Raw genomic sequence first — 12,410 nt, 5'->3', positions numbered from 1 at the left:
GATGAATGGCTGATTTCAGTGGTATATTTTTATTTTCTGATAGTTATACCTTATGGCTCTGAGTTATAGCTGCTTTTGCCATTTAGGACAATTTAAACCACATTAATTTAGACTGCATAATTACATAATTTCCATTTGAAGGTTTGTCTCATTCATGTCATTTCCCATAGTGTTCAGATGTGTCAATTCTGTTACCTTAAAGAAATTCCTTTTAGAGACCAGCAGAAAAATGTTTATTATTTTAATTTATAAAAACAAAAGAGGGGGAAAAAATGAGGGGGGAAAACCCTGCTAACATTAATTGGTGTTTCGTCACTACTTCAGGTATGGGTAAAAACAGATTTGTTCTGCTGACATTTTCTCAGGTCCAAATAAGTGAAATGTATGCATGGGTTATACCTCAGGATAGTTGTAACCCAGTCTGTCTTGTAGATCTGTGGCTTGGAATTTGCAAAACCTGAGCTCAGACTAAGGACTTGAAGTCTTGTCTGGAAGCTTGTTTTCTGAAACTTATGAAAAACTGAGGGCAAATTCCTGGCAACTCTGACAACATTTGAGATTTTTATAGCAATTTCAGTGCAGAAAGGATTTCAGTTGTTTTATACTGTAAAATGGAGAATGTGTTACAATAGGACTTTAATAAGATAGTTTGTACTTCAAAAATACATATACAGCGGCCTCCTATGAATAACTTCTCTGACATCTTGGGACTGCGCTGCAGGTAATTTTTACAAATAAATCTCAAAGCCAGCATCTCAAAGCAGTGTAGCACTGCTGACTTCAGCTAGATTTCATAGGGTAGTAAATCAGCGTAAACTGAGATTTCTTTCTCTGTTGTTTTTTTTTTTTAACTGAGAAATCCATGTATTTTAATACTGTGAAGTACCAAGGACAGAGCTGCAGAAAAACAGTAGTTTGTTCTTCCAAACTAGGCAGTGATTAAAACCAAACTATTTTTAGCTTGCTTTGGCTTTTCAGTCTTTGTTGCCTTATGATTATTAGATAAAGCTCATGGGGTTTTTTGTATTGTTTCAAATTGCTTCTGATTAATGCCTAAAGTAACATGGCTTATCATGCAAAAGTTTTGCATACATGATTTCACTTTTAAGCTTACCTGTGCTTAGAGTATTCTTTTATGATCTGTATTGGTAAGCTACATTATCTTGAGTTTCTCAGTCAATTTTAAGGATGTTCACAATCTCACATAAATGTTGAAATTTCCTTTAAAATTATACTAATTGCTTTAAATGTTGTAGTTTTGGAGTATACAATACCCTATAAATGATGAATTTCTACCAAACATCCATTCCCTCGCTTCTCTCCCAAAATATCCCATTTTGCCTTTAGTGATACAGGGCTGTGTGAACAAATATGAATTTCCATAAACTTAACTTTGGCAAACTTAGGGTACTATGTCAATAAATGCGGATTTTTTTTTAGATTTCTGTTTGGTGAAGTCTTCAGTTGTAGCTGAAATTTTAATTCTGTAAAGTCTGAGATTGTAGAAGTGTTTTATAGTCGGAGCTTAACTCTGAATCCTCAAATAAAAATCAATATGAGCAAAGCTCTTCCTTGTCTGTTGTTAACCTATACAACATTTGAAATTGTGTCCCCTCTGCTTCTGCGTCTTAAGGGTTCTGGCATAAAAATCTCCTGTGCTGAGCTATCAGAGATAAAAAGCACTGAAAGCATGCTCACCTACAAACATGTAGTTTTTGTGTTTGAACCATGTTTTGTGTTTGCTGCACCACTTCACGTCATAGGAAATGAGTCACGGTTATGGTTCCTCTTCCTTGATAGTCCAGAAGTGGTTTTTTTAGTGCAAAATGTTGAGATAAAAAGCCAAGAGAATGCATCATCTGCTGTCAAAATACCCATTTTTTTTTTTTTTTTTTTTAGCTGTGACTGCAGACTTGTTACAAACCTGTTTGGAATTAATCTCTGCTTTGCCAGCTAGTTCTTCCTTTCTCAAAGACAGTAGCTGAAATGTGTAAAAGCTGCTATATTGTGAGACCAGATCTTGAGGTAGCACTTACGTGACCAGTGGTGCAGAAATCTGCTTCAGGACTCTCTGTAGGATCTATATGAAGTACAGATATGCAGTGTAGCATTCAGATAAATATAGTTCTTTGTAGATAATCCCACTTGAAATCAAGGGGATAAATGTAGCTTGAGGTATGAATGAACTGCAGTCATGGCAAACTAATAGCTAACAGGCCCTGTATTAACTGTTATCAACCAGTAAACAAAATTGATTAAAATATTTCAATATTTTACCTGGCTTGAAAGTTTTATAAATATTTCACTCTCATACCTGTTTACCTTGATGCCGGTTATGTTCCTATGTATTGTACTTGGTCACTTTATGAAAGCTTTAGTAATTTAAATGAGCAATTCTATCTATAGAAGTGATGTGCATCATTTCTATATAGCCAGAATTTGCTTCTCACTTTTTCCAAGTAATTTCATCCTCATCTATTTCTGGAAAGAAACTTTATACTCTTCCACTGCATTTGTCTTACTACGCTTAAGGAGCCACTGATTTTCTCCCCACTCTCCTTCCATCTGATAGACTTCACATTTTCCCAGTTATGTAGGTAAACTTTCTTTGAATGAAGGTTTCATGTTTCAATTAACATTTTAATTTATCTGCTTTACAACTGGGGGGTGGAGTAAAGAGAAAATAAAATTTTGGAACTGCAAACTTGAAGCAACCGCTTCTGTGTTTTGTTTTTTGGGGGGCCATTTTCATAGAATCATACAATCGTTAGGGTTGGAAAGAACCTTAAGATCATCTCATTCCAACCCCCCTGCCATGGGCAGGGAGACTTTACACTAAAACATATCACCCAAGGCTCTGTCCAACCTGGCCTTGAACACCCCAGGGATGGAGCATTCACAACTTCCTTGGGCAACCCATTCCAGTGCCTCACCACCCTTACAGTAAAGAACTTCCTCTTTATATCCAATCTAAACTTACCCTGTTTAAGTTTTAACCTGTTACCCCTTGTCCTATCACTACAGTCCCTAATGAAGAGTCCCTCTCCAGCATTCCTATAGGCCCCCTTCAGATACTGGAAGGCTGCTATGAGGTCTCCACGCAGCCTTCTCTTCTCCAGGCTGAACAGCCCCAACTTCCTCAGCCTGTCTTCATACGGGAGGTGCTCCAGTGCCCTGATCATCCTCGTGGCCCTTCTCTGGACTTGTTCCAACAGTTCCATGTCCTTTTTCTGTTGAGGACACCAGAACTGCACACAATACTCCAGGTGAGGTCTCACGAGAGCAGAGTAGAGGGGCAGGATCACCTCCTTTGACCTGCTGGTCACGCTCCTTTTGATGCAGCCCACGATACGGTTGGCTTTCTGGGCTGCAAGCGCACACTGAAGCCGACTCATGTTCATTTTCTCATGGACCAGCACTCCCAAGTCCTTCTCCACAGGGCTGCTCTGAATCTCTTCTCTGCCCAGTCTGTAGCTGTGCCTGGGATTGCTCTGACCCAGGTGTAGGACCTTGCACTTTGCATGCATTTTGGGGTTATGCTTTTTATTTATTTAGCTTGGTATTCTTATCCACTGTAGAAAGTTCATTAAAAAGTGCTAGAAGGTTTTAAGCTCTTTATCCAAGTGTATTACTTGAGTTTACTCTTCTGTATCAAGCATCCTTATGTCAAGGACATGCTTTCCTTTGTTCATCCTTGCATGAGGAAGAGAGAAGGTGTTGTGTCTCTATAACCACAACAGACAGGTACGTACTCAAATGCGTGCCAGTTGCCATGCTCCTCCACTGGCTTGTGTTCAATGCCTTGTACTGCATCGCTGCTTTTGTATTCTTTCTACACCTTCTACCCTCTGCCAGTGATCTCTAAAGAGCAATTATCATTTCAAAGTGTAAACAAAGAAGGGGAAAGGCATGGCAAGAACAAATCCACTCCTAGCTATACAAAGAACTTTTTTACATATCCATGTGCCCTGCCACTGGGAGGGGTGAGCTACTGGAGACTCAGCAGTGCCCACAGAGTGTGAACTCCAGCTGACGGATGTTCTTCCTCTGCTTCTAGAAATTGGTCATTCAGAGAAACTTCCTCCACTCTTCCCATATTTACTATAGGCGAAGGAAGTAGCAATATGAGATAAAAATCAACGGTCTCTTTTAAAAGGAAATGGAGTAGAACTGTATATTTGTCGAACCTTAGAAATGCACCCTGAACCTTTTAAAGATGTCTTCAATGTAATAAAGAATAGTAAAAAAAATGGCAACCAAATTTTACATTGATTGTGCAATCAGGTACATTTACTAGCCAAATTGGAAAGTTTTGGCTAAACATTTAGTCTTCCTTTTTATTTTCACACACACACACATGAAAAATGGAAATATTCACGCATCAAACCTTTTTCAGTTTGCCATTTTTACAGACCTTTAATCTATTATCACTCCTTTCCAGGTGACTGGAAAGGAACTAATTTTTGTTTAAAAGTTTTTGAGAGCCAGTAGATGAGGAAGCATAGACTCCATCTGCCATTGCCAGCTTCTGACTGAAACCCTAGCAACCAGCTATAGGATAATGGGTTGCATAAAGGAGGAAGGATGGAAATGGGTTTATCAAAACAAGGCTGATGAAATGCTAAGAACTTCAAGGAGGTCATGGACTTTCATTGTTACGGCCTGTGGGTCTCACTTCATTGACCTCTGTTGATGCTCCTCTATTATGTAGTGAGTCAGTTCTTTTCTTGAAAGCTTTGCTTACTCTGTTAATTATGCATCAATTAATTCAGAGCTTATGACACCACTTCTTTCTGTTCAACCATGGTCAGTTTGCTTGAAGAACACTTTGCAATTCTCTAGTTGAATTGGCATAGAAAAGTTTTATTTTTAGTGATTTCAAAGTAATTTTTAGTCTTCGAAAATTCTCTAGCTGGAAGATAGTAAAAGTGAAAATAAGACAAGAGGCATATTGAACTTTGCTTTCATGGCTTTGGCCTTCATTTTGAAATGAGACTACAGTCAATGAAAAAGGAAGCATTTCAGTGACAAAATAACCCATACTTCACCAGTTTCTGGAGGAGGAGGATAAATGTATAGTCAAACGTCCACTTGAAGCTTGTCAAAGACTTGTTAATGCAACTTAACATATTGCAAAGGTAATCGTTTCAGAGGCAAACCTTGGACTTGCTGCCTGAACGCAACATTGCTGGAGCAACCAGCAGAGAGCCTTGAGTAGAGGAGATCCATCCTCCACTCCCAGGGTCTGTCCCTTGGGCTGCTGTTCCTTCACCGGCCCTGCTATCTCTTCTGATTAGGTTCACTGATGTAGCAATGTGGTATCAAGGGTGAGCTGCACTGTCCCTCAGAACCTTGGGTCTGCCTCTCAGATGTAATGCCTAGCAGAAAATGAATATGATTTTTGTCTTGGAAATGGCTTAGATGTTGTGAAACGCAGCAACAGAAAGGAGAATATAGGACCTAAAGATGTGAAGATTTTCTTCAACTAGCTTTGAAAGAAGCAGGACTTTGTCATGGGATTCTGGGGCTTATTTGTATTTTGCTCCAAAGGTAAATATTTATAAAAAGGTGGTGGTGTTTTATGTGTCAAAACTGGAGACAGAAGCAAATATTGAACTACTGCTCATTTATATTCCTTCTGTTTAGTGAATGAGGCAATAGAACTGTGGAAGTAATAGTAACTAATAATGTAGTTAAGAGATTGGGATTATAATACATGCCTTAGAAAGAGAAGCCAGACGTTGCATAAGCAGTATTAATTTTGGCAGCAATTAAATTTGAAATGTTTGCATTTAGTTTTAGTCACATTTTATGAGTAATTACACAGAGGTTTGTGAGCATATTTATATGCCTACGTTTTGTTTGAGCTTAAAGCTAGAGACAATGTAATTTTTGTCATCTTGGAAGTGAAATATAACTGCTTTTTGAACTCCTCTAATATTCACTGTAAATTCAGGAATGCTTTGCAAATTTAATGAAATGTTCATAATCTTAACTGATGATTATCTATTTAAATTAATTGTCCCTTCACAGTGGACATTCAAGCCAGCTATCTCTCAGAAGTATGCTCCCCTGATTTTATTCAGCTGAAAATTTTATTGTTTGATTTTCCTTTAAGCCTTTTCCTGACTTTGTTTAATCTGAAACTAGAACTAGAGACTCATAAATCTAACCATTTTTGCACTGTCAGAAGCCACAGGGAAAACCAGTGATCAATCAAGACCAATTTCACAAGAAAAAGAGGCACTTTCATGCCTTGTCAAGGTTTTTAAAATTATATCCTATGTTTTTTCTCTCCTTTTTGTTCTAACAAACCTTACAACAAATAGAAACAAACAATTATTTGCTGGAATACAGCATTCAATCTCACATCTGAGCAGCTTAGTGGGTTTTTTATGTGTTTAGACTTATATAAAAACAAGGTGGGGGGCAAGAGAGAGACAATGTCTGCTAATTGAATAACTTAAAAGGAAAAAAAGACAAGTAGACCAAAAGACCTTAAAAGTATCAAGTATTTAATCAAGTGTGTCAGTACTAAAGCATGTAGTGAACGCAGAAGATTAATTTGATAATAATTACAAATAAAAGTTCTTTAAATCCAAAAAGCACAAGTGTCATACACTCACCAGAGTAATTTATTTTTTTCAAGTTGACCAATTACTGTATTACCTCTCTTAATATGTGAAATTGTTTATTCCAGAACTAAAATATAAATGGAACTTTTCTGATAAATTTGTCACAAAATTGTGTTTAAGAATGTTTATGTTTTGGGTTGTTTTTTTTTAATTAAAAAAAAAAAAGCTGCTTAAATGTCAGACAATGCAAGTCATTTATTTTTATGTTAATTCTATTTCTATCTATAGAAAAATGGATCAAAATGCAATAATAATAATAACAACAACAATAATATCATCCCCTGGAATAATAACACTATACAATTTTTTAGAGTAAACAAAATTCAGGTTCTAGAAAATCTGCAAAATGTCGTTGCTATTCTGACAATCATACCTCTTGCCACCTGCAAGATGCTTGACAGTTAGTTAAAAGCCTTGGTGCCATGCCAAAAAATATCCTGAATGTTATCCCCTCATTGCTCACATTACTGCAAGTACCAACTAAGTGTAAGTCCTGTTACTATTAGAAGTGGTTTACTATGTAATTTGAAGTTACTTGAGAGTTTCAGAAGCAAAGCTGTGTGGTGCTGATAGTGTAGAAAAAAAGAGGGACTATTCCTCCATTCTGTTAAAGCCTGACCCAACGATGGGAAGGAACCCGTGTAGATGATGGTTACTTCTTTAGCTAAGCACTGTTCTGTTTTAGAGTCATAATATGGTTTGGGTTAGATTTTTTCCCTTAAAGTTTACTGATTTAATTCAAAAAGTTTTTGTGAGACTTGGAGGGAAAAAAAAATTTCTCTGATTAGATACTGGAGATGGAAAAAATCCAGGATCTTTGCAATTCAAAAAGGTATCAGCAGATAAAAGCATAGAGGAAGAAGAGAAAATTGCTGTTAAGTTAGAGAAACTACAAATAGAGATGATAACCCTCCCACCTAAAAGAAACAGCTACATTTATTTTTTTCCTGGATATTTTGAGGTATGTGAAGAGGGACATGTACCCCTGGATAATAAGCCCTAAGTCTCTACTGTGAAATGACTAATTTTTATGGATTTTTAGATCCTTGTGATTTAAATGTATTTGTGTATGCTTTTTTCAGTCTTCTAAAACTTCACGGACACTGTAATGCTTTGAGCCTTCATTTAAGCATATCAATGATGTCCAGACCACTTATTTCTGAGAAATTTTTGGGTGGCTGGTGTAAATTGTAATTCACAAGGATGTTTGTCTTGAGAAATTTAATTAAAGCCCTTGGATTATGAAACTAACTGAGAACTGGAAGTATTCAGCATCAATTCTGATACTCTTTGTTTATTAAATTTGTTCACAGCAGAAAGAAGACTGGGAAAAATTGAACTGGTGTAGGTGCTCAGCTGTACAGTAAATAATGTAGTGAAATTACTTAATAAGAGGACTGCTTATGGAACTGCATGTGAAGTGTGTTAATTTTATTGTGCATTTGGAAAAGAGCTGCTTATTTCAAGTCAAGGGAAAATGACAGGCTAAACATGAATGACTTAAAAATACCACCACCATACCTCATCCACTTTTAAAAGTCTTACAGTCTACCGTTTTCTCAACTAAATAAATGAATCTCCTGGTTTCCAAAAAAGCCCAATTATTGCATTTAACATCTGCTTTTTTAAAGCCATGTGAATGCACCTGATGTTTATGACTTAATCTTGTTTTTCCCGTTTAATTGTTAGTAACACGCAGAGTTGTATCTCTGAAATACCAGTCAGCATGTGTTTGTTACCTTAGTTTTGTTCCCAACATTTATTTTGAAGTTATTCTTTGCAGTAACCTCCCCCTCTCTTTTTCCTTTTCCTTACGCAGAGGATTACTACTTCAGGAGAACAGCAGGTTTTCGGAGGCATTGCATTACTATAAACTGGCAATTAGTAGCAGACCCACACTAGCATGTAAGTATTTCAACTATACAAACTTGTGTGATATTGACTACAGGGTTTTTTTTAAGGAAATCTTCCTAGTCTTTAATAACACTTTTTTTCTTATGAAGTTTTTAATTCAGAAAGCAAAAAATGAAAATGTGCACTTTTTGTTTGAAAGCATTTATTAGTCAACAGCTACATTTAACGTAGTGTACAGAAGAAGCAGTTAATGAGTTAACACTGGACAGCACTGCTTCTGATCTGGGGTGGTGAGCCATAAGTGCTGTTGCCCAAATTTTCAGTCTCCTGTTTTCTGTTTCATATAGCCAGTTTCTTATTTTTGAGGTATGTGATGTAACAGACATATTTTTGAAGTCCTTTTACTTTTCCTTTCTTGCCTGGGGGAAAAGGGAAATAATCCATACAAGGTTGCTAGCAATCGGTTCCAAAATTAAGTGGATACCTTTTAAGATTGCTGTCTTTTTTTTTTGTAGCTTCAGTATTAAATCTTCTATATATGTATGTATACACATACTTGATATATATGTATGAATATATGTATATATTTTTGTGACATTTCAAATAGTGATGCTATATGCTTCATACAGTCCTAAAAAGAGGAACAAAATGGAGCACCCTGCTTAACCAGTGTTCTGTTCCCTCCTTCCTCAGTCTTAATAGCCACTTTCTCTTTAGTTGTCTCTGAACTTTTACCTCTTCTGTGTTCCTCTTTACACCCATGAGTGATCTATACTATACAAACCCCAGATTAGATAACCATGGGATCTCTTTCAGATATTACTTTGAAGTAATATCTTTCAAATATTACTTTGAAACATTGGAACCACATCAAGAGATAATATTTTTTCCCTCTTCACAGCTGCCTATTTAAATACTGGTATCATCCTGATGAACCAAGGGAAGACAGAAGAAGCCAGGAGGACTTTCCTGAAGTGTTCAGAGATCCCTGATGAAAATTTGAAAGACCCTCATGCCCACAAAAGCTCTGTTACTAGCTGTCTTTATAACTTAGGAAAACTTTTTCATGAGCAAGGACACTATGAGGTAAGACTCCAGATTTTTCTGCTGTATAATGATAAAACTTTCATACATAAGTAATAGCTATTGCTTCCAGCCAGACTTTCAAAATACATCACAGGCACAAGTTGATTGAATTTCACCAAATCAAGATTAGCATTCTCTACAGGGAATATTTATTCTTTATAGCCACAGGTGTGATGACGTTAATTAGCAGCATGATGTTCTGATGTCAGGTCAACATTAGCAATGGTCACATCTGTTGTGTGTTAATTCATTCCTTTTGTCTTTATCCCCATGGCTGGTATGCAAAGAATATAGCCTGATTACAGACCAGCCGATCTAAAGTGTACTGGCTTTTTATTCAAAACAGAGTAAGTCCCTCTTTAGTTGAAAAAATGCAATTATGTTTGCTTTCTAGCCTCAAAAAACAAGAACTAGTTGGAACAATTCAAAACTTCAGTGATTAAAAACATCCCACTATGTGCTATTTTCAGATAAGTGCTGATGTGGGTTGGATATCTTTAATGTAACCCTATGCTGTACCCAACCCATCCCATTTCATTTACATGTGCAAATGTGGCTGTTGTGATTCCTCTCCATTCTCCCTGATGAAATTACTAAAACTGGACATTTGATTGACTTTTACCTTTAGCAGTATTTGAAGGAGTCGTTCTCCCTTTGCCTTGCTGAGCATACTTCAGACAGGAGTTATGCATGGTTTTGATCCATATAACTCTTCCTGACCATGACAGTTAATTCAGCTGTTTAAGATTAGGCATGCACAAGCTCCGTGAACTCTTTGTCATCTGTATGCTGAATCCAGCTTTCTCAGATGGCAGTTACTAATTGGTTAAAACACAGACAGCTAATACATCCATAAAGATAAGAGAACAGCAGCATGTTGTCTGCACGACCAATAGATCGTAGAGGTGGAGTTTGATGCCTGGGAGGTACAAGGGATTTTAAGAATATAAACCATCAGATTTCTGCTTGGTGATCATTGCAGTCTGATCCAGCCTTGAGTTGATCATACACTTAGATTTTCTCAAGCGTATTTCAGCCTTCACAGGTTGTGACTGTTTGATGGGATGATGCAGAATATTATGCACAGCTAACAGACTGACCAGTAAGCATACTAAGTGTTGAATGAATCATAGATGTGTGATCAAGTAATTCAAGGCACGGCACATTTGCAAGGGAATCCAATTTTGGCATTCTTGACACTATAATCTCTGTCATTCCTTCTGTGGAGCCGACTTCATTTGTATGGATTATGTTTTGTTATTACTTGGCAGTAGACAATAATTTTAGGTCACTTAGTGTAGCTTAGTCATCAGAAAGTCCTTTGTCTGCAGTTTGATATTATTCCATATTCTCTGACAGTCTATACAATATATGTTTATAAACTCGTGAGTCATTGAGGGATAGAGAAGAGAGTTGCAATATTGGAACTAATTTGATCTCTTGTCAATAAGCTTTACTGACTTTGTAAAAACATATAAATGAGAAATTTTAATTTTCTCTGGTATTTATGATGTGTTTTCTTTCTCTCTGCACCTTTCATTTTGAAAGGAAGATAGTTTGGTTTTACTGTATATGTGAAAGACTGGTTTTGAAATTGGTTCTTTACTAATGATTTATCCCACTTGTGTGTCTCTTTTTCAGGATGCCCTCATGGTTTACAAAGAAGCAATACAGAAAATGCCAAGGCAGTTTGCCCCACAGAGCTTATACAACATGATGGGTAAGTGCATTGTTACTGCCTTAGAAAGGTATTTAAGGTGTTAGGCAGGGTGATACAAAAAAGCTTAGCCAGGCAACTGGTGCTGAAATGAATTAGCTAACAAAACCAAAATAATTGCTTTCAGTAGATACAAGCCAAACCAGGTTCAGAGCTTAAATGACAGCAACTGCAACACTGCATAAGGCACACTAAATGATATATGACTGTTAGATACTTGATGTCTTTAGGAGTGTCTATGCAGCATGTTTATGTTTAGAATGCATGGAGAATTAAGTGGAATTCTCTCTGAAAGGGCATTTGTTTCTTCTAAGCAGCCTCAATGTCTGGCCCAGTAAACTCTGTGAGCTCCTTTCTGGGACAGAAAAGGATGTAAGATGCTTTACTTTAAAGTAGTTCAAGGTAGAGCAATTAAAACTATATGTGGAAACAATTAGGATAAACAGGAAGCATGTGGGGTTTTGTGGTCATCCCTCCCTTCTCTCCCAGTACCTAATGTATGAGAGAATGTATTGGTTGATGTCATTCGGTTTGACACAGTTGCAGAAAGGAGGCACCACTCACTTCTGTCTACTTATTCAGAAAGACATCTTTTATTAGCTCCTTACAAGTACTAGGGCATAGGAAAAAAATATTCTAAAATTGTAGTTGTAACTGATGCTATGTGTTTGTAAAACCTAAATTAATTTATGCCTCTGTAAATGCTAAATTAATTACTTTTCTTGTCATAGTGACAAAGTATCTAATGTCAATAATACTATAAACACTTCCTTAAGAATTCATACAATTCAGTGGAGACTTATTTTCCCTGAGTGCTGAGCTTTGTCATATTCATACAAATGGCTAAAATCTCTAGAACACACAAGTTGATTATTGCATGTACTTCACAGAGGATCTTAGTGCAACTGTTGTTTTATCAGTTTTATCAGGATTTGCTGGTAAATTCAGTTGGGTTATCAAAACAGTCACCACTGTGTAAATTAAACTTCTGCTTGCTATCAGTGTCCTGTAGTGGCTGAAGTACTGCAGTGCTCCAGCAAATCCTCTGAACTCTGACTGCCCTCTTTAGTGCAAATATATATTTCATAATTTTGATTAAAGTGCTCCTTGGAAGTACA

General features: G+C 36.7%; 1 protein-coding gene across 5 annotated transcripts in view; it reads left to right on the top strand.

Moving 5' to 3' along the window:
* TMTC2 (transmembrane O-mannosyltransferase targeting cadherins 2) overlaps positions 1–12,410 on the top strand; it is a 261,093-nt gene that overhangs the window by 176,852 nt on the left and 71,831 nt on the right. For all 5 annotated transcript variants that reach the window (XR_009743616.1, XR_009743617.1, XM_061454672.1 and 2 more), the window contains exons 5-7: positions 8,455–8,540; positions 9,391–9,575; positions 11,217–11,295. Coding sequence is in view for 3 of the 5 variants with exons in the window: in XM_061454672.1 (XP_061310656.1) it covers positions 8,455–8,540; positions 9,391–9,575; positions 11,217–11,295 (350 nt within the window). In the remaining 2 variants the exon portion in view is untranslated. The remainder of the gene's footprint in view (positions 1–8,454; positions 8,541–9,390; positions 9,576–11,216; positions 11,296–12,410) is intronic.

The sequence above is a fragment of the Pezoporus flaviventris genome, unplaced genomic scaffold (genome assembly GCF_033815535.1).
Source record: "Pezoporus flaviventris isolate CSIRO_AGI_PZ_B2104156 unplaced genomic scaffold, CSIRO_AGI_Pfla_v1 ptg000016l, whole genome shotgun sequence".
Lineage (NCBI taxonomy): Eukaryota > Metazoa > Chordata > Aves > Psittaciformes > Psittacidae > Pezoporus > Pezoporus flaviventris.
Note: the sequence above shows the minus strand (reverse complement) of the source record. Positions and strands in the feature narration are given on the sequence as shown.